Genomic DNA, 22093 nt, shown 5'->3' on the forward strand with positions numbered 1-22093 from the left:
AATTCCCAAACAGATGGATAAATAGAGTCACATTGAAATGAACAGAACAATGAAAGCACTAATAACGTCCAGCGATGCCGCTGTCTTCAAAAAAAGTCTTTAGTGCTTTTAAAGCGCTCTTCTGCAAGGCCGTTGTTGGCCAAGGGCCCAAAAGCTTCCTTAAACTGAAAGGTCTGCGGTCTAATTTACTTAGATTCTATTCCTTACGGTAAACCACTCGTGTGAATCTAATATCCTTCAGAAATGCAATAAGTGTTTCTGCGGTATATTGTACCAAATAACAAATAAAACAAATATGCAGATCCAGTGGACATGTTGGCATATATATACGCGAACCGAATGTAAAGCATTATGGACAGCACATTTTAAAAGCCAATATTGTAGTATCTCTATGAAACGCGTCCTCATGTCTATATGTAGTTTCATACTCACGTCATGCCGCGTAGCAACCCAAACGAGAAAAATTAAATCGTTTAATTAAATGCCGAAGAAGCCACGGGGATGGATAAAATTTTGTTCTTTCGTCGTACGCAACGTGTAATCTCATGCAATGCTTGTTTATCGACAACAAAGGTCCTAATTTTATTTTCATGCAATCTTACAGCGAAGCTGTATATGGCTAGCCGATTTGTCCGTCCGTCTGTCTATAGTACGACGAAACCTTCTTTGGTGCAACCCCGGGCGCAAGCGGGGCAAAAAAGAAACAGGACGAAAGGCGCGCGATTGGCTGCGCCGGCAGTGACGTCATTGTCTCCGTCGCAGCCGAGTACGCGCGCAGCAGTTTCTCTCCGGCTCCGAAATGTGCAGGCCATGCGTCACACATGCTCCTAAGGAGCAGGCAGCTTTCGATCAGCAATGCCGCAAACATAACCGGGAACCAGCTTCTCTACGCCGTGCCAATCCTGTAGCCCGGGCACAAGAACAGGCTCGTTTAGCCGAGCGCAAGCAGCAACTGCGCACTGAAGATGCGGCAGCGTACGAAGCCGTCGTGTAACAAACCGTTGGCAATAACCCAGTGATAAACTCCGGGGCCGCACGTGTCAGCTACGCTGGTTAACCATCAGTACGGACTGCTTAGGCGGTGACATTTTTTTACTTGAGGCACTGCATCATTCACAAGCACGCCGAAGTGTAAAGTCCAATTCAGGTGAAAGCACACCATGATACGTATACACAGCGACGTCACAAGGACAAAGGCGATGTGTGATGCTTATTGAGGGAATACTCGTGATGACAGGCATATATGCGGTGAAAAGTACGGCACGTATCAAGCAAAATTTAAGGGTTCTGTGCTTATATATTGCGTGCCAGTGTGACGTACCCATTGTGCAGAACAGCCCAAGAATGGGCACACCCTGAGTGGCACACCGAATGGCTTAATCAGAAAAAGAAAAGCAAACCAAAGCAACGGTCAATATTATTCACCGTTTCATTAACGCGTTGGTCTGGTTTGTGAGATGCCTGTGAGCCGACATAATACGTTCATGTATTGTCTAGGAAGTTAACTTTTTATGCAGAACACAGGTATATGCTTATGCAGGTTCGATATTGTTGCTACAGTATACGCGTCACGCGAGCTATCTGGTTACACCCGCCTAACTCTCTATCGAATTGATAGCAATGTTCGCGAAGCTTCAAGGGCCGCAAGCGCGAATTGAGCTAGAGCGATATCCCGATGCAGCAGCAATCTGGTGCAAGTGGTCGCTGGCAAAATGTCATACAATGCTCGCGTGGCAATACCAGTTCCTGTTACTAATGCCTGTGTTCGTTCTTTTGAATTTACCATCCAGAAAACTACACTGTCTGTTGTGAACCCGTCTGTTTCGAACGAGGTAACGTACTTTGCATGCGCCGAAGCAGTTCTTGTGTGCTTGTGTTGGCTTGTGCATGTGCATGCCTATGTATACGTATGCTGAAGGGATTAGATTTACCAGAAATCCAACTAGGGCCAGAAGAGCATCAACCCTAACCTCGTAAAGCTGTGCTGTTTACATTTCTTTTTTCGCAAGGTTCCTGTATTTATTACATACAGTAAACTGTTCCTCGACAAGCTTACTCCCGAATATTAATCAGATGGTGAGGCAGACCCATCTGGATGCCACAGTGACAATGCCGCAAGGGCAAATGGTCTACTGGCGTTTCCTTAAATAACTTGCTTGCAGCTTTGTGGCGAATGTTCCTATTCGCTGGTATACCGTTCACGAGCTTTCACCCCCATCTTTCTTGGTTGAAGGCTTCCAAGGTGTCATTATGTGCGTTCTTACTCTCTGGTATGTGTTATTTAAAAATGCGAGTTCAGTATACTAAACAAAAAGCCCACAAGTACATTGCAGGTAAATGCATCTAAATTAAGTGGATAATGTTTGAAAAAAGAAATGCCCTGTGCATAGCGCACAAATTGAAATCTGATAACCCCACGGCGAATAATACAAATGTAACTAATCAGGTACCAGTGTTTGGTCCTAAAATGCCTGTGAAATATAAAATGACAAGAAACACGCTATGAGTAGGCAGCTATGTCTAAAGCCGTGATGGAGAAGCATTGACAAGCGACATTAATTCCACGGTAAAGGTCCTTAATATTCGTACCCCTGAAACACGGAAATTATAAGACGGCCGTGACGCCTCAGTGTTCATACGGCATTCCCCATCTGAGCTCAAGCTGCCGGGTTCAACTCCCAGCCATGGTATCGGCAATCTGACGATGGGCAGAAATCACAAAAGGTTCTTAGGTGCGCTTTAAAGAAAACTCAAGTGGTCGAAATTGTGCCGTAGTCAGCCCCTGCTTCTGTGACTCCCAGACCTCAGTGTGCGTTGAGCCGTTCAACGTCACTTATTTTTTACATACTAAAAAGAATTCGGCGCGCGATTATCCGCATATTCAGAATAGGTAAAGTTACGTTTCGGAGCCACTCGTATATTTGAAATAATGAAAGTTTTATGACATCGCAGCGTTGGAACCCAACCACAGATACCTCTGTATAATTCCAGTAAAAAAAGTATGTAGTGCACCATGTAGGAACCGATGCATTATAGGCAATAGAGTCGCGTGGCTCGTCCAAAAATTAAAGAAAGTTGAATGTTCACTTTATCTATGGCTCGTTTATTAGAATAGAAAAGGCCACGGTACGACTAGATTTCAAGACTTGCTCTAACAAAAACATTAACGCCACGATTTGCTTTCCAGCAAAGCTGATAAACGAGTCGCTGAACACGAGCGTCCAGCCTTGCGACGATTTCTACTCGTACGCCTGCGGCGGGTGGATGAAGAACCACGAAATACCAGATGACAAGTCGAGTACCGGGAACTTCTACCTGCTGCGGGATGAACTGCAAGTCACTCTGAAAAGTGAGGCACCCATATACAATGTGCCCTAGCTAACGTTAGCCAAGGCCTTGAAAAATAGGCTATAGACTATACGAGAACGCAACCAATGGCATTCTGTCAGCAGCGACGTAGGACAACCTTTGTCCTCCTCCTCAGTGCCGCATGTGCGTTGCATTGGCTTCGCGCTTCACGCGGAAAAGGCAGCTCGCATTTCGCGGTGACCAACGGTGATGCCGATGCCTTGCCACTTTGCCGCGGCCGTGGAGCCCGGCATTGAGCAGAGTTATTTATTCCGAGTGTCGCCTGGGACCGATGGTGTCGCGGCGCGCCGGACGCGTAACCAAGCGAATACTTTCGTACTTCGAGAGTGTTCGTTATGACGCGGAAAAAATAATCACGCGAGACATAGCAAATAGAAAAATCACGGACTCGGTTGTTTTAAAACACAATTATTACTTTTCTATCAAAATTTGCGCCCTCCATTTAGTAACTAAAAGTCCAATTATTATTCTGATCTAATTATCGCTAGTGCAGTTATGAAAGACGAGTCCTTCTGGTGGGGTACGTCACTGGTGACAGAATATGTCCTCATATATTCTTTATTTTAGTTTTAAGAGCTTGGCTAACGGGAACTTGGTCACCCCGTACACATTAAACTCCTTCTGTGAGCGTAAAATCTGCCACAAGAGTATGAAATTTATTCCTCGAATGTCCACTTCGACCTAAATGGAATCTGCCATCAAGGTGTCTGAGCTATCATGCTATCATGCACCGAGTTTAAACGTTGGGCTCAAGTTATTAAGGATTTGTGAATTGTGCGAACGACTTTGAATGTTGTGGCACGCACCACCTCATTATTGTGGGAATTTTTGTAACTTTTCTTGTTTCTTGAAATATCGTTATTTCCTTTTACCTTTCTCCCGGACCATTGTAGCCAACTGGTACTTGCACTAGCTAAGCTCCCTGTCTTGCGCTACATTTTTTTCTCTCTTAAAAAGAAGCGCATCATTCTACGTGAATAAAACCATGTGCACGTTGTTTAAAGCTTCATTAGGAAAACCGCCAGTAATTTTCCGTTCACCGACGTTAGAATATTTAAATAAATGTAACTATCCAAGTTTTTAAGATCAAGAAAGGGGCTGACAGATGGAATAGCACACTGTGGTATAAAGTTTGTAAACAGGAATAAGGTGCCTCAGAAAGGCTGGCCAACGTTTCGATAGGAGGACCTATCTGCCTTTGACGAAGATAGGTCCTCCTATCGAAACGTTGGCCAGCCTTTCTGAGGCACCTTATCCCTGTTTACAAATTTATCTAACTTTTTAGTATTTCTAATTGCCAAGATGCAAATTAGGCGGCTGTAGAGAATCGTAGGAAACGTCAAAATCAGGCATTTCCACCAATTTGCAGATCACGTGTCTACTTTGTCCGGCTTTCACTGCTAAGCCCGAGGTCGCGGGATCAAATCCCGGCCGCGGCGGCGGCATTTCGATGGGGGAGAAATGCAATAACGCCCGTGTCCCGTGCGTTGGGGGCACGGTAAAGATCCCCTTGTAGTCAAAATTATTTCGGAGACCCTCCCACTACGGCGTGCGTCATAATCTAACCACGGTTTTGACTCGCAAAAATCCAAGAATTCAATTACTTTTTCCGGCAAATAGCGAAACTCCACGAAAGATGAACACTATCATGTGAATATATGACCGTGCGCATGGAATAGCAGAGCCATGGAGCAGTCTCAGCGGGAAAGAACAAGCTGTTCATCTCAGGCTTAACGTACAGAGCAGTTCCTTTCCTTAGATCATGTTACGCAATAATCGCCAGGAGCTTTTCGCGCCCCTGGAAAGACATCTCGACATGAGAACAACAATGAAAATGTTAGCTAATTGCTTTTATTTACTAAATGAGCGACAGTGACTAAAGATTACTGGCAGTTTCCTGACAAGACTAAATAACATCCACTTTGTTTTATTCGCGTACAGTATTCCGTCTTTTTTAAACCTCGACGCGACATTGAGACTTCGAACTCTACATCATATAGGCCACTGTGCCAGAGCTCAGCTTTGGATCAACCACTGCAACATTCGATAGTATTTTGGAAGCTCAGCTCACCACCGAAGAAAAAAAAGAACCATACGCGCATATCCAGCAATACTAAATGAACTTATGAATCCCCATGCGTTGATTACCTATAGGACTTGCCCATGTGATATATTGGAACATGCGGGTTATTATATGTAGCACCCATTGGTTCATGGATTTTGGGACGTTGAGATTAGAGGTAAGTTTTTTTTTGTTATAAGGAGGATATTGATCCCCTATTGTGTCGCTGTCCTCAATTGGAAGCGCAAAGACAATCTATGACCAACGCATTCAGAAAACTAGACGATCGTCTTCTGAGTGAAAAGAAAATACAAGAACACCGTCCCCACCGATCACCTGCTCAGAAGGCAGCGAAGACAGTTTTATGCTGTCTGAAAACGTCTGGCTTGTGCGAGCACCTTTGACTCTGTAGTACTGTCCGTGCACGTCTCTCTATGCCCTCCCTCTCTCCCTTCTTTCTATTCCCCTTCCCTAAGCGTAGGGCAGCCATCCGGGCTCCTGACCGGTAAACATCCCTGCCTTCCTCTGATTTATCTCTCTCTATTGATAGAGTCCGACAACGTTGATGCCTTCAGGTAGCATGTGTGGGCTTATTGACCAGTTGCCTTCACCAAAAAAGGTCACGTTCTCGTGACGCCAGCGGCAAAAGGACGTCCCACGTCCGCCGCCAAGGTCTGTGAATGGTGGCGCTGGCTAGCACTCCCAGGGTTCTACTAGGACACATGAATACCCAAGAAAAGTGGATGGGGAAACAGCGCCGCGGTAGCTCAATTGGTAGAGCATCGCACGCGAAATGCGAAGGTTGTGGGTTCGGCTCCTACCTGCGGCAAGTTGTTTTTCCATCCACTTGAATTTCCATTAATATATTGTCTCTTTATTTTTCATTTATTAGGCAGAAGTAATTTCCCCTATGTTGTCCTTGGTGTCAATCTTTGTTGGCCTCTTATGATACGACTAATAAATATTGGAACCCTCGGTTAACCCCCTTTCTTCTCTATTGATAGGGAGGGACAAAACCGAAACAACATAAAGCAGAGTCCTTGAAATAACAAAACGACCAGCGCGCTCACGTGAAACTGCACACCCAGCTCTGACCCTGGGTATAAATTTATCGCCATTATATTTGCACGACCCAGTGCAGTGAGCTCTTTTTGTACACAAGCTAACAAAAAGCTTTGTCCTCATGTGCTGAAAAGGGTCGTGCATTAACAAGTTGTTAGGGCTAATTTCGCATGTTTATTTGTCTCTTTGCTTCCAGGCATTTTCGAAAACATCACACTGGTAGAGCAGAACCAAAATATAACGGACAAGCTTGCTGCTGCCTACAATGCCTGTGTCGGTACGTGGAACGTCTTCAAGTTTGCCTGTGAAAGGCAACAATGCATTGAAGTTGTCTTGCACTACCAATATGAGTACACCCAAGCAAAAAATGTACGCAGCAGAGATTTCGCAACAAAAACAATTTTTTTTAATTCGCCTATGAATGCAACTTCAAGTTGAGTTCTGCATTCTAAACTTAACATTGTAGTATTTTCAGTGTGCTGGTCAATTTCTGTTCGCACATCTGAGTAACGAATAATTCTGCATGGCTACGAACCGCATTGTTTGGCTCGCGGGCATACGTATACTTACTCGCGTACATGCTGTGTGCGCCTGCGTGCGTACGTACTTACGTACGTTCGCATGCTTCATGCGTGTAATCTTACGAACTTCCGTACAGTTGCAAAAGAATTTAAAAAATTCATCAGCTGTGACTAAATTGTGAGTACCAAATTAACAGCAGCCTCCAGCGGAAAACATGCACAGTCAATGTCGCGAATGGCGATTTCTCGGTAATTGCTCTCCATTACTAGAGCTAGCGCAGTTCAGAATCGCTTTCCAGTAACGAGTACACAGTCACCACTGATAAAGAGGGGCAGACTTGATCGACTCTAGTAGCTGAAGAAAGTCGCCACGGAGAGCTGAAGGGTCGTGAACCCACTGCAAAAAATAAAGGCAGCGCTTTTTTTTTTACGTGAATTACGAGTACCTTAAAGAAAATGTAAAATGTCCCAAACGCATCGTCTTCCGTCTAAGTGACGTAAAGCACCGACAGCTCAACTACTGCTTCAAGAGTTATTTTTGTTTATCCTTATAAATTTTGCTGAAATAAAAAAAATTAAGTTATGGGGTCTTACGTGCCGACACTTTACATGGCGAAAATTTGGACCACCTGGGGTTCTTTAACGTGCACCTAAATCTAAGTACACGGCTGTTTTCGCATTTCGCCCCCATCGAAATGCGGCCGCCGTGGCCGGGATTCGATCCCGCGACCTCGTGCTCAGCATCCCAACACCATAGCCACTGAGCAACCACGGCGGGTATTTTGCTTAAATAGGCTGTAGCAAATACCACAAGTATACACCTTGAGCTGTATTACTCGAAGAGGCACGTTATCTTATGTAAAAGTGGATCGCATAATTGAATAAATAAAATTTCACTGATAATGTTTTGACTAATCGATCTAGCCTGCATATCGCAATTACCAAATGCGAGACGGCGAGTTTAGAAGGAAAATCAACTTAGAGGGAATTCCGAAGCTGGAACGAGTTTCCAGACACGCGTTCCGAAGTTGTGAGACGAAACGCATTGCTACTTCACCTGTATCTGTCCCGCGCCACTCAAGAAGGCGTTTCGTTTGCGAAAGTAAGTGAAGCGATACTGCATTTTGCCGCAAGCTCGACGATGATTATATATCTAAAAAATAACTTCACGTTCACTCCAAATGAACCTGTTCTCAGAACTCATAGGGTCGAATTCGTAATTGCTATACGTTTCCTACGAATATTATTTCTAAAGCTAGTTAGCGAAATTTTAGGCACCAGTCAAATGAATTACAACGCAAGTTGGAGAAATCACGAAGGTCAATTCCCTCACTGCTCCGGGCCCTGTCACGAAAGCGATCGTCTCACGGTACGGACGGATGGAGGGAAGGGTGAAGGGACGGACGAACGGATGGGTTTCCTCATTGGGTAGGCATAGAAATGCTTAGGCGTTTTTAAAAAAGCGCATGCTGTTATTGGCGCGTAGACACAGCAAGAGCTGAAAAGCTTGCTTTCCCACAGAGACGGTTTCATGGCGATACTGTCCCGTGCGCACTAGGGTGTTTTGATGTCCATGTATGAACGCACCCTATAGTGTGCGCGGGGTCGCTGTCGCGTGATAATATTATTCATATTTGGGGTCAGTTGTCACTTGCCGAAAGAAGGTAGACACGCTTGAGTAATTTGGTGAAAACATCCCATTTAAACGTGTCTATGATTGTCTACAGTAGCTTAATTGAGATTTTTAATATTAGAACAACAATGTAAAACTCAGATAACGTTTAGGAAAATGTTTGTACGCCAGGAATTAAAACTACTGTCCGTTTCCCTACAAGTCTTTAAGTAGCATTTCTTCGTCTTATACGGGTGGAATATCCATGTCTTTTTCTTTTTCTCGGGTTCATAATATCTGGGACTCCCTGTGTACCACAACTGGCGATACTCAAGTCTGCCTAGCAAACCAGTTCTTTTCTGCCTGCTCTCTCAATTTCGCAGAAGTTCCGGCAAAGCAAGATCAACTTGAAGGTCTGTACAAAATAATGAATCGTTCAGGATTTGGTCAGTGGCCTATAAATCCTGGAGACAAGAAAATAGCTCCGGTTATTGGAAACTGTACTGAAGTGCTTAAAAAGATTCCTATCTATACTTTGCTGTCATTATACGTTGACAGAGATGTCCAGGAGCTCACGTCTTACGTGGTTCAGGTGAGAAATCTTTGACGAGAAAGCGGTATGAAATGCAACGGCTTTCTTTCTGTTTCAATGCAAAAACGCGCAAACGGTGGCTGTACGTAGGAATAGACACCAACGACAAGAAAAATCTTTCGGTCGCCATTTAATATCACTAACAAAGTAGTTCTCAGAATATAGCAATACGCTGAAACCTTATTCTAACAAAAATGGGTATATAAATTTACGCCCTAAACCCGACGCGAAAAACACGCGCGTATAGAATAATGCACCATTAATTAATTAAGACAAATTGCAAATTCAACATATCGTAATGTAAAACCTAGTTCATAAACCTGCCAGCTTACAGCGTTCAGTACATGCGTTAATTCTATACCAAAGCTTTCTTCGTTCCTTTCTTTGACTTTTGTGCTGCTGCTGCAGCCTGGTGCTCCCTGCTATTCTGCCGAACAGCTGCAGTGTGGGTCATACTGAAGGCAATGTTATTTTCGTGCCATTGTCATTCCTGCTGGCTGCTAGCAATAGTTTTACACGATTGGCCAGTATACCGTCCATACTGAAACAAACAACGGATGTAGGGCGAATCGAGGCAGCCCGAGGTGGGCTGGTGATGCACGTAAGCGCGGTTGACACCAACGAGTCATCATTGTGAAGCCGTGGTCATCATTTTACAGCCTATCGCCATTCTGATAATTACTGCGTTGTCAGGTCATCGTCATTCTTCAGCCGTCTTTACTTTGTCGCTGTCACTGTGTTATCATATCGTCCTCACGCCGCCTACTTCGAGCCCTCGTCGTCATACTGTCATCGTCGTTCCTTCGCCGTCACTGCATCATCGTCATCTCATTGTCGTCATGCCTTTATTGTCACTGCGACGACGTCAACAATTCACGGTCATGCAGTCATTGTCATCCTATAACCAACATTTTGTCGTAATGATTTGACTTCTATGATCATATCCTCATGATTTGGTTACGCCGTCGTTGTCAATGCGTCATCGTCATTCCACCACCATCATGCCAGTGTCATCCCGCCGTCGTAATCATGCAGTCGCCGATATGCCTTGTCGTCGATGTGTCGTCGACAAACGGGCGTTGCCATTTCAGTATCGTCATCGCCGTTGTAGTCGTGCCGTCGTAACCCTGCAGTCAATGTCCTCAAGTCATCGTCATCCCGTTGTCATTATGCCATTGTCGCCATTGCGCCGTCGTCAGTTATTCAGTTTCACGCGGTCATCGTCATTCGGTAACCAACGTTTTGTCGTAGTGATTCCACTTTTGTCATCGTATCGTCGTCATGATTTTGTCGCCACGCCGCCTTCGTCATTGCATCGTCCTCGTTCTACGCTCTTCATACCAGTGTCAACACGCCGTCGTAATCGTGTAGTCGTGTCGTGCCTTTGTCTCCAATGCGTCGTAGTCATACAGTAGTTGTCACTTCAGCATCGTCATTCCGTTGTCATGCAATCGTAGTCATTTTTTATGGGGTTTTACGTGCCAAAACCACTTTCTGATTATGAGGCACGCCGTAGTGGAGGACTCCGGAAATTTTGACCACCTGTGGTTCTTTAACGTGTACCTAAATCTAAGTACACGAGTGTTTTCGAATTTCACCTCCACCGAAATGCGGCCGCCGTGGCCGGGATTCGATCCCGCGACCTCGTGCTCAGCAGCCCAACACCATAGCCACTGAGCAACCACGGCGGGTGATCGTAGTCATGCAGTCGACGTCCTTCCATCATCGTCATCCTATTTTCGCCATGCCGACGCAGCCATTCTAGTGTCCTATTATCGTTATAGACATGCCGTCGTCGTCGCACTGTCGTCGTCATTCTAATAATAGTCATTCCTTTTTCATCATTTCATAGTCGTCATCGCATTGTCATACATACGTCGTCATGCCGTTGTTGCCATTCCATGGTCGTCGTTCTGTTGTACTCATTCGAGTGTCGTTATGCATTGTCGCCACGCTACCATCACCAATCTGCCGCAGGTATGACGTCTTTCTATAGCAAAGCCATGATTGTGCCTTCCTGGCTACTCCATTGTCGTCATACTAGTGTTGTTATCCGATCGTTGTTAAAGTATCATCGCGCCACAGTTGCTGTCATACCCCGTTGTCATTACGTCGTCTGGCGTGGGAACCCTGCGTTCGAGTGCCACAATTTAGGCTTACGTTCTGCGAGGCGTTTCACGGTGAAAAATGTGTTCTACTTGGCCGTGTTCGCTCTACCTGTGAATGGTCTCTAAAAAAGAGCAGAGTTCTCCGCAAACGCCATATGAGGCTTAGCTCAAACACACCCTCACAGCGCGTGGGATCCCGAATTTTTTTTCTGATCATTACTCCGCTTTTTCGGCTGTAGACGCACTACATCGGTATTGGGCAAAAGGCAAGATAATGACGTGGACTTGAATATGCATAGCCTGACAGAGTTTATTATTGCGTGACACGTGGTACGTAACAGTAATAAGTCAGGCACATGCGCGTGTGTATCTTATACGCTGAGTAATGCGCAGTGACTTCGTCGTAAGATCGCAACGCACAGGCCAGCCAAAACCCACTATAGCCCAAATTGCCCCTCGCTATCCGAATTCGACCTTGCTATCTGCTTGCTCTCGATTGTAAGAGCAAAAAATGCATGGTAAAATCAGTCATACCTAAGTATCATCTCACACTGGGCACAAAGTATCAGCGATGTATCGTCCTTAAGTTCAAGTAAGGTGTTTGTTTTTAACGCTTCTAGGCCTAGAAAAACAGCCCCGAGCCAGAAGAGTGTTTTGACTTCCACCTAGTAGATTGGTTGATGCCAAAGCATTCGATTTTTTGATGAGTTGGCGAAGAGAAAAACGCTCTAAGAGCTTAATTTGTTGCCACATCAATAATAATATCCTACGCACTAGCATGGTACGCGATAGCGCTGTGCGAAAACGGGAGATCTTCCGGCATGCCTGCCGCAGTTCTGTATAGAGGCAGCGCATGTGCAGACGACCTAATATATTAAATATTGTGGTAGCGTATCATGTGTCAAGTGCGCAGAAAGTCCGTGCCGTGCGTCGAGAACGCTATTCGAAAGGTCGCTGAGAACCTAAGGGCTAAGAATAACATTTTTTGCGCGTATAATTATGCGCGACAAATTGTTCTTACGCATGTCAAATGACGTTTCTCCTTTAATTTCTCTCTTTAATCATAGGTAATAATTCAGCGTAGGAGGCATGTGTCATCAGTGTTCGTTAAACAGTAACACCTCGCGAAAGGGAAAATTATCATCCGCCCGACTGCGTAGCCAGAAGCGGTCGAAGCTCTTAGTTGTAAGCGGGGTTGACATTGTAGTATTAGAAGACGCTGAACAATACTTTTCACGAGCGGAATATTTTCTTGCGTTGTTAGCATTACGTCAAGTTGTTCAAAGCAACCGCATCGTTAAGCAACGTCGTGTCTCCATGGTGCATTTCATCAGGGCCTTCAGAACTTAGTTCATTTAGCAAAGTTATTAGAATTCTATATTTAAATGTCTTGTATTACACTTACAGTGGGAATTAATCAACAACCTTTTTGATTTTTCAGATCGACCAATTATATTTTCGAATGGTGGGCAGGAATCAGCTAATTCATCCCAATTCAACAAAGAACAAGCCAATAATAACGGCTTACAGAAAGGTTGTAAAGACGGCGCTGGGACTCATGAAGCGAAATTTAAGCGAAGAGGAACTATCTGAGCTCGCTGACACGCTCGTAGATTTTGAAGGACAGTTGGCCAACGTAAGAATCTTTTTTCTTCCCTTCTGTCTCCATAGTTTTATGTAGACGCGCATTTGAAACGAAAACCACTTGATCACGCTGACCGCTGACCTTCGTGAGGGCCCTTTGAACTTCTGTAAGAGGGTCTCAACCACTGCTGCAAACTACGGTTGTAACGAGCTAATACTCCTACCAGTGATTCACCTTCAAGGCAGTCAGCAGTGAGAACGCCGGTGAATCACCAACCTCGTAAAGAGACAATTCGTCGCCACTTTTGCTCACCTGGAAACTGTTAGATCCACCCATTCTCGCAAAGGGACATTGTCGCCCGAAGCCACCTTCCTGTACAGTAAGAACAGGATCAGCCTACACGCCTCTATTTAATGATGGCCGTGCTGCTGCTTCATATTGTATTGAGTGCAATGAATTGACAGAGCACTTCATCTCGTCCTGCAAGCGCTTCTTTCCTGAAAGGAAGAGACTTCTGGTCAGCTTGAGAAGAGGTTTCCTCGCAAAGGTGCCAGAACATTTCGTTTTCGAGGAAGGACCACGGAGAGCGCTCAAGGAAGTGTCTCAGATTCTACTCGCATTTCGGCGAGGGACAAGACAGATCAACTCATGGTAACAGGCATTTATGGCAGATAAATATGTGCTAAGATGGAGAAATTGCCGGCCAGGTCTGCATACACTAACCCCGCCTGCACTCATCACCATCGCCGCCCGCACTACCACCGTTGATTGATTGATTGATTGATTGATTGATATTAGTGTTCGAATGACACACATGCGCTGTGAGGGGTTACCTAGTGGAGGGTTATCGATTAATTTTTACTATGTGCTTTTCTTTGACATGTAAACAGTGCTAAGCAAATGAGTATCTCCACCTCTCACCTCATCGGAGGCATTTGCGGTGGCCATGGATCAAACCCGCAACCTTGTACTCAGCAGCCAAAAGCTACAGCCACCGTGGCATGCGATAATAGCATGCGCATGCTTTGAATACAGTGATCATTTATTGCTCTGACCTATTTTCGGACAGTGGATAGGCTTCATATCATATGAACCGCAAATAAAGGCGGAAACAGCGGAAGAGAACACAAAAACGACATATGCTGTCCTTTATAGAGCGTAAGTCGTTGAATGGATGCTGTCCGCTAAACGTGTCACTCCTTTCTCATTTCTGTAGTTCCTAGCTTGTTATCCGTATTGCCAATCACGCACAGAACTTCGGATATTTACAGCTGACGACACCCCCGGAAGACAGACGCAACATCCTGGATATTTATGAAAGGACTACTATTGGTGAATTACAAAAGAATTTCACTCAGGTAAGCAAATCACTGTCCTTGTATTCGAAAAGCGCTCTCGTTCCTAGAGACGAAACATCCCTTGCAGAACAAATGAAGTATCCTCATGCGAGGAATCCAAATGCCGAATCCTTTGCCGAGCACTTTTGTCGACACGGTTGGTATCAGTTGACGTGGTCTTGCATGGCCACTGATGGAGCTTGCGGGCATCCTTTCTGCTGCTTCATCAAATGAACGCATTGCATAAGGCCATCTTAAAGATTTCAGCAATTTCTCCGGCTTTTAACTTTTCTACTGCGCCGAAACTTCAACCACTCATTGCCGCCTGTGAATGAATTTGATTCCCAGGGGCGTTGGTGAACCACGTATTTCTCCGCTATATCACGGTATTATTAGGTAAAAGAGTTTGCGAATAGTACTTTTTAGACTCAGTCAAATACGAATAAAATATTCCAGGAAGCAAACTGAAGCCGACCCAACATCAAATACTTCACGAACAATATTCGAACAATGAAGCCTTTTTATTTGGTATTATGACACAACGGCCACAAGTTAGTAACACTAGAAATTTTCTGTCATTGCATTCCGCATTATGAAGCGCTGCCTATTAAAAGCAGAGGTGGAACAATACGACCCAATAAGCAGTTTGCTTGCATAGCCAGTACTCTTAGGAGAATCTGGATGATTGCAGTAGCCGAAAGTACGATTCCCTGAGAGAAGTACCTGCTCCTCTCCGCAACATCTCATGTTTTATGCCAACTGGCAATGGCCACGAGAATCAAGTTTTCATAATTTTGCTAAACTTTTTTCGTTTGGTTTGTTTGATACAGTTTGCATTTTCAAACATTCCATAATCATTAAAAATATTCTTATTTACAGATAGTGACTTCTCGTTTTGAAGACCGAATCAAATATAAAGCGCAACAAGTTTCGAGCATTTATATAATGTCGCACGAAAAAGGTATCCCCGATTATGGCTAAGAGAAAATAAGATCCCATGATAAAATATGAGCTTTCTAGTTACGCATACTATATCATTGTCTTTCCAAAACAAACGATACTATATTAGAAGTTTGATTGCACTAATTTACGCAATCTTATGACGGTTATTTGCGTATTGATAATTCTGAGTGGGCTATTTAGTCTTCATGATAAATAGCTTTGTGTTTGCGCCCATTTCTTTATTGTCGAGTCGCTCACAAGCCATATCCTGTGACCATTCCCAACGGCTTTGTGAATGACTGTGAATGTTTTAGCACAGTTTAGGAATTGATAGGCTCACTTGTGATGTAAGCAGTATGTAGCAGCAGTAATTTCTAATCAAGTGAAAGAATTTGGCATCTGTGTTAATATACAATGCACAGTGCGAATTTCGAGTGCTCACAAACTTCGAAAATGTATTTTTCGCTCATTCAAGTAAAGGACGCAATACATGCAAGAGACTTTCTCGAGCAGGCACCGCAAAGTATAACATCAACACGAACATCCGTACGAAATTCTGAAGGCGTTTTTTTTTTTTTTTTCATTCAGTGGCATAAGCATGGGTCTTGGATACCTTCTTCTATGGCTGCCTACACTTTAATTTCGCCCTGAGTAATCTCTGAATTGAATTGAATTCTGATGTCTTACGCGCCAAAGCCACAACACGATTATAAGGCATGCCGTAGATGGGGACTCCGGTTTAATTTTGATCACCAGGAGATCTTTAACGCGCCCCTCATGCTCAATAATCTCTTAAATAGCAAGTTGCTATATATATGTACACATTTCCCTGACCGAATCGCGCCTCTACTGGCTAGCCAGCAGGCGGGATCTGGTACTTTGCCGCACCTCAAAATTTCTCCTCACGAAAATGTTTTGTTCCTTGTGACCGTATGGATATAAAGACCAGTTTGATGTTTTCAAAGGCCTGCATTTGTTCACAAATGCGCCATTCATGAGGAGAAGAAAGTTCGGTAAGATTTATGACGTCATGGTTGACTAGATTCACTAAACTGATGAGAACAAGAGACAGCAATAAAGCCAGACGAGCTCTGACTTAAGAGCTGACGTTTATGGCAAAGGAAAGGCACGGTCAAAGCGTTGTGAGAAAAAAAAAAGAACATGTGGGAAAAAATCTTGGAGATCATACGGACTGGGGGAATCAATCTAAGCGAATCTTTCATGAGCCGACAACATGAGCCCAACATCATGATAACCAACGTTTCGGGCGATGAACGTGTCCCATAACCTGCTTTTCAAAGGTCATCAGCCGTGGTGGCGTACGTTGAAGAACACAGGTAAATATTTCTTTGACACTATAACCCTTGCAAAATTTCACGTATCTATGCACCGGACGGGTTGAAGAAGCAGACCGAAAATTTTTCTGGCGCTGTGCAAAGATAGCGAGAATGGTACAGCGTCAGGAACGCTGTAAGCACTAACGGCATAGCGTGTTTGTCGCTAACGAAGACACGACGCGACGTGGCGTCTCGCGCTGTCGCCGCCACCAGCAGGAGGGCATCCGCCTTCCGCACCATGGCCTCCGAGATTACCCCCGCGCGCATTGTCCGCACGAATCGAACGGCGGTACTGTCCGCCCCGAGGCAGTACTGTCAATACGGGCACGATACTACACACAACGTCGGTGGTGTTCTTCTTCCTTGATTGGCTCTAGTGATGTGCGGAGTGCGACACTGTCTGGTGGTGCTGCAGAGAATCGAGCATTGTGTCACAGGACTGAACTCTTCCCCTGAGGTGGAAGCACTGGCTGCATCGCGACGCTAGTGGTTCTTGATGCTCGAGTAACGACAGCTCCCACTCGCAGAATCTGTGGGGATGCTCAACTGTATTGGGCCCCCTATAGGTTATTTTCTCCGCGTGGCTCTCGTATCTCCTGCAATCCAGCTTCCCCACGAAGCCGAGCTCCACCGGCTGTCGGTTTAGTTGGAAAATAGTGCGAGAGGTCGTGCGACTGTTGCGCTGCTAACGCCAGTTCACGGTGGCGTTACTATACTCGCGGACAACTTTCTGTGGCTATCACGGTGTAAGAATATTAGGCTTATAATATCCTTACACCGTAGCGGCTACGGAGGGAAAGCTAGGGAGGCAAAGCGCGCACAAGTGTGAGCACTTCAGAAAAGAATCACGCGTTTTCATTCTCGTTAGATTAAGCTGGGAAAGAGGAATCATACAAACCTTACTAGTAAAACTTAAGTAAGACAAAACACATCGCTGAATGTAAAAATTTGCTTATTTTGCGGCTTTTTCCTTCCGCGTCTGGTGAAACGCGAAACCGTCGCACGTGGAAGCTGCGTCGATTCGGCGTCTGTTCCGAGCAGCCAAAAGCACCGTCAAATACTGCCGGACTACTTGGCGCGGTAACACATGTGCAGAAGCTCGGCCTCCGTAGCTTTCCCTTCATAGCCACAGAGTTTTCCGCCAGTATATTGGGATTACTCGGACGCAAAAGGGAGTAGCCTCTTCCTCTGGATTTGGCTCGGCAGGCCTGGTGTGGTGACGTTTCGCAAACACAATGTATTTCAACTGCAAAGCTTTCTTTCTGAGAAACGCGTACATGTTTCCTTTGTAAGCTCGTATAGCCTGCTGCAGTCCGGCGAATGTCTGTTTCGTGAACCTTTCTATACCTTGCGGGCTTCCAGAAAGCTAAATTGTCATACCTTTCCTGTTAACTGGCGTTTGTTTTTCAGTGGCGGTTTACATGTGCCTTTCTTTTGTAATAAACGTAATTTTGTAGTCTGGGCACATTCGGTTTACTTCTTGACATGTGTTTTCGTCTGTTTTGGGCTGTTTAGTCAATCATGAAGTCTGGGTACGTCGGGGGGAAGGCGCGCGCCGTTTAAATAGATGAAACATAAAAGTAGTATACGAACTTCGGTAAGGCTGTTTAGATGTGCATTTCCAACTCAAAATAAATATAAATATCCACAAATATCGACATGTGACGATACTTGCAGCACCGCTTCTGCGATGTGCAGTATCTCTATGCACATCTTCGGGTTGCATAGAATGAATTTATGCATAAATGTTATTTCATAAATAGAAATTAAAAGTGTAATAAAAATAATAATGTAATAAAAACGTAGTCTTATAGAGTACTCCCCATCCCTGAGTAATCAAGTTTTCGGCAGCGTAGTTGTATCATTAAGGTTGTGATAAAAAACATTACAAAGCATTTCGTTTTCCTCAGATTCCACTGCTGCATATGCTCAATAAGCGGTTTTCCCTGGTGAACATTACGTTAACAGAAAACGAAACAGTAGAACTCTACGCTAAGGAATACTACAGTAAATTAGACCAATTTCTCCAATGCGTTGACTGGTGAGTGAACAAAATTTCTCTTTCGTTTCTTCCATATGAGCGCGTAAAGCGAATGCGACATCATAACATCCATTTACAGCAACACTCTATTCAACTTCGTGGGATTGCGAGAGATTCTCCGTTGGGCTGAGCGTGCCTCGGACAATTTCCGCAATGCTTCATTCGAGCTGGACAAAGCGTCTTCGGGAATCAAAGTCGAGAAGGCCAGATGGAAAACGTGTGTGGACGCAATGAACCGAATGATGCCAGAGATCGTCGGCTACCTCTACGTGCTGCAAAATTTCCGCAAGGAAGCTAAGAAAGAGGTAACCACGCACTCGCTTTCTAAATCCTGTGACCTTTTCGCCAAAACTGTGATGCCATTATCACATAGCAACTTGTTCAACATTGCTCAGTGCAACTTCGATGGAGAAGAACAAGACAGAAATTTGCGGGAAGATGGAATCCTGAAGTGATAAACAGTGGTCGAACAAGGTATGTCGCTAGAATCCACCAACATTCTTTGAAGAAAGTATAGCAAAAAAAGGTTACAAGAACGACGCAGACGTTGCTGCTTCAACCAGCGACATTTCTTGTTCAGCCACTGTTAGTCACTTCGAGCCTCGATCTCCCTGTGAACTTCTGACCTATTTAGTGAAAGAGAGTACAGGTTGACAAAAAAATGCTATTCAAGACGGTGCAGGGCAAAATAAAAACTCGCAAAAACAACCAAGGCTGCAGAAGATAACTCTGACGTACGGTGCCATATGGTAAGTAAGAGACAATCGCATGCGAGAAAACGAATGAAATGCAGTGCAGATCAGAAAAAAAATATATGAAATACAACAAAGAGCAAAAAAAAAATCAGTCAGACAGTGAAGTGTGGAAAAAAACAAAAACAAAGGCAGTGCATGCCTAAAATGAAACTTAAGTATAGTGCTGGGTGCTCCGGACAGGCCGCCATTGGAATATGAACCTGGCAACGTTTAACGCAAGAACATTATCTAGTGAGGCGAGTCTAGCAGTGCTATTGGAAGAATTAGAGGGCAGTAAATGGGATATAATAGGGCTCAGTGAAGTTAGGAGGCCAAAAGAAGCATATACAGTGTTAAGGAGCGGGCACGTCCTGTGCTACCGGGGCTTAGCGGAGAGACGAGAACTAGGAGTCGGATTCCTGATTAATAAGAATATAGCTGGTAACATACAGGAATTCTATAGCATTAACGAGAGGGTGGCATGTCTTGTTGTGAAACTTAATAAGAGGTACAAAATGAAGGTTGTACAGGTCTACGCCCCTACATCCAGTCATGATGACCAGGAAGTCGAAAGCTTCTACGAAGACGTGGAATCGGCGATGGGTAGAGTGAAAACAAAATACACTATACTGATGGGCGATTTCAATGCCAAGGTAGGCAAGAAGCATGCTGGAGACAAGGCAGTGGGGGAATATGGCATAGGCACTAGGAATAGCAGGGGGGAGGTATTAGTAGAGTTTGCAGAACAGAATAATATGAGGATAATGAATACCTTCTTCCGCAAGCGGAATAACCGAAAGTGGACATGGAGGAGCCCGAACGGCGAGACTAGAAATGAAATAGATTTCATACTCTGCGCTAACCCTGGCATCATACAAGATGTGGACGTGCTCGGTAAGGTGCGCTGCAGTGACCACAGGATGGTAAGAACTCGAATTAGCCTAGACCTGAGGAGGGAGCGGAGGAAACTGGTACATAAGAAGCCGATCAATGAGTTAGCGATAAGAGGGAAAATAGAGGAATTCCAGATCAAACTACAGAACAGGTATTCGGCTTTAAGCCACGAAGAGGATCTTAGTGTTGAAGCAATGAACGACAATCTTGTGGGCATCATTAAGGAGTGTGCAATAGAAGTCGGTGGTAACTCCGTTAGACAGGATACCAGTAAGCTATCGCAGGAGACGAAAGATCTGATCAAGAAACGCCAATGTATGAAAGCCTCTAACCCTACAGCTAGAATAGAACTGGCAGAACTTTCGAAGTTAATCAACAAGCGTAAGACAGCTGACATAAGGAAGCATAACATGGATAGAATTGAACAAGCTCTCAGGAACGGAGGAAGCCTAAAAGCAGTGAAGAAGAAACTAGGAATTGGCAAGAATCAGATGTATGCGCTAAGAGACAAAGCCGGCAATATCATTACTAATATAGATGAGATAGTTCAAGTGGCTGAGGAGTTCTATAGAGATATATACAGTACGAGTGGCACCCACGATGATAATGGAAGAGAGAATAATCTAGAGGAATTCGATATCCCAGAAGTAACGCCGGAAGAAGTAAAGAAAGCCTTGGGAGCTATGCAAAGGGGGAAGGCAGCTGGGGAGGATCAGGTAACAGCAGATTTGCTGAAGGATGGTGGGCAGATTGTTCTAGAAAAACTGGCCAGCCTCTATACGCAATGCCTCAAGACCTCGAGCGTACCGGAATCTTGGAAGAACGCTAACATAATCCTAATCCATAAGAAAGGCGACGCCAAAGACTTGAAAAATTATAGACCGATCAGCTTACTGTCCGTTGCCTACAAAGTATTTACTAAGGTAATTGCAAATAGAATCCGGAACACCTTAGACTTCCGTCAACCAAAGGACCAGGCAGGATTCCGTAAAGGCTACTCAACAATAGATCATATTCACACTATCAATCAGGTGATAGAGAAATGTGCGGAATATAACCAACCATTATATATAGCTTTCATTGATTACGAGAAAGCGTTTGATTCAGTCGAAACCTCAGCAGTCATGGAGGCATTGCGGAATCAGGGTGTAGACGAGCCGTATGTAAAAATACTGAAAGATATCTATAGCGGCTCCACAGCCACTGTACTCCTCCATAAAGAAAGCAACAAAATCCCAATAAAGAAAGGCGTCAGGCAGGGAGATACGATCTCTCCAATGCTATTCACAGCGTGTTTACAGGAGGTATTCAGAGACCTGGATTGGGAAGAATTGGGGATAAGAGTAAATGGAGAATACCTTAGTAACTTGCGCTTCGCTGATGATATTGCCTTGCTTAGTAACTCAGGGGACCAACTGCAATGCATGCTCACTGATCTGGAGAGGCAGAGCAGGAGGGTGGGACTAAAAATGAATCTGCAGAAAACTAAAGTAATGTTTAACAGTCTCGGAAGGGAACAGCAGTTTACGATAGGTAGCGAGGCACTGGAAGTGGTAAGAGAATACATCTACTTAGGACAGGTAGTGACTGCTGATCCAGATCATGAGAGTGAAATAATCAGAAGAATAAGAATGGGCTGGGGTGCGTTTGGCAGGCATTCGCAGATCATGAACAGCAGGTTGCCATTATCCCTCAAGAGAAAAGTGTATAACAGCTGTGTCTTACCAGTACTCACGTACGGGGCAGAAACCTGGAGGCTTACGAAAAGGGTTCTACTTAAATTGAGGACGACGCAACGAGCTATGGAAAGAAAAATGATAGGTGTAACGTTAAGGGATAAGAAAAGAGCAGATTGGGTGAGGGAACAAACGCGCGTTAATGACATCTTAGTTGAAAT

At 44.6% G+C, this 22093-nt stretch overlaps 1 protein-coding gene across 1 annotated transcript in view; it reads left to right on the plus strand.

The window, feature by feature from the left end:
- Nucleotides 1-523: 523 nt before the first annotated feature.
- LOC126538983 (neprilysin-1-like) overlaps nucleotides 524-22093 on the plus strand; it is a 54766-nt gene continuing 33196 nt past the window's right edge. The window contains exons 1-8 of the mRNA XM_050185670.3: nucleotides 524-1832; nucleotides 3188-3349; nucleotides 6690-6770; nucleotides 9010-9218; nucleotides 12768-12962; nucleotides 14183-14269; nucleotides 18438-18568; nucleotides 18648-18873. Coding sequence (XP_050041627.2) covers nucleotides 3265-3349; nucleotides 6690-6770; nucleotides 9010-9218; nucleotides 12768-12962; nucleotides 14183-14269; nucleotides 18438-18568; nucleotides 18648-18873 — 1014 coding nt within the window. The 5' untranslated portion in view covers nucleotides 524-1832; nucleotides 3188-3264. The remainder of the gene's footprint in view (nucleotides 1833-3187; nucleotides 3350-6689; nucleotides 6771-9009; nucleotides 9219-12767; nucleotides 12963-14182; nucleotides 14270-18437; nucleotides 18569-18647; nucleotides 18874-22093) is intronic.

This window comes from Dermacentor andersoni, chromosome 11, assembly GCF_023375885.2.
Source record: "Dermacentor andersoni chromosome 11, qqDerAnde1_hic_scaffold, whole genome shotgun sequence".
NCBI classification, from domain to species: Eukaryota; Metazoa; Arthropoda; class Arachnida; order Ixodida; family Ixodidae; genus Dermacentor; species Dermacentor andersoni.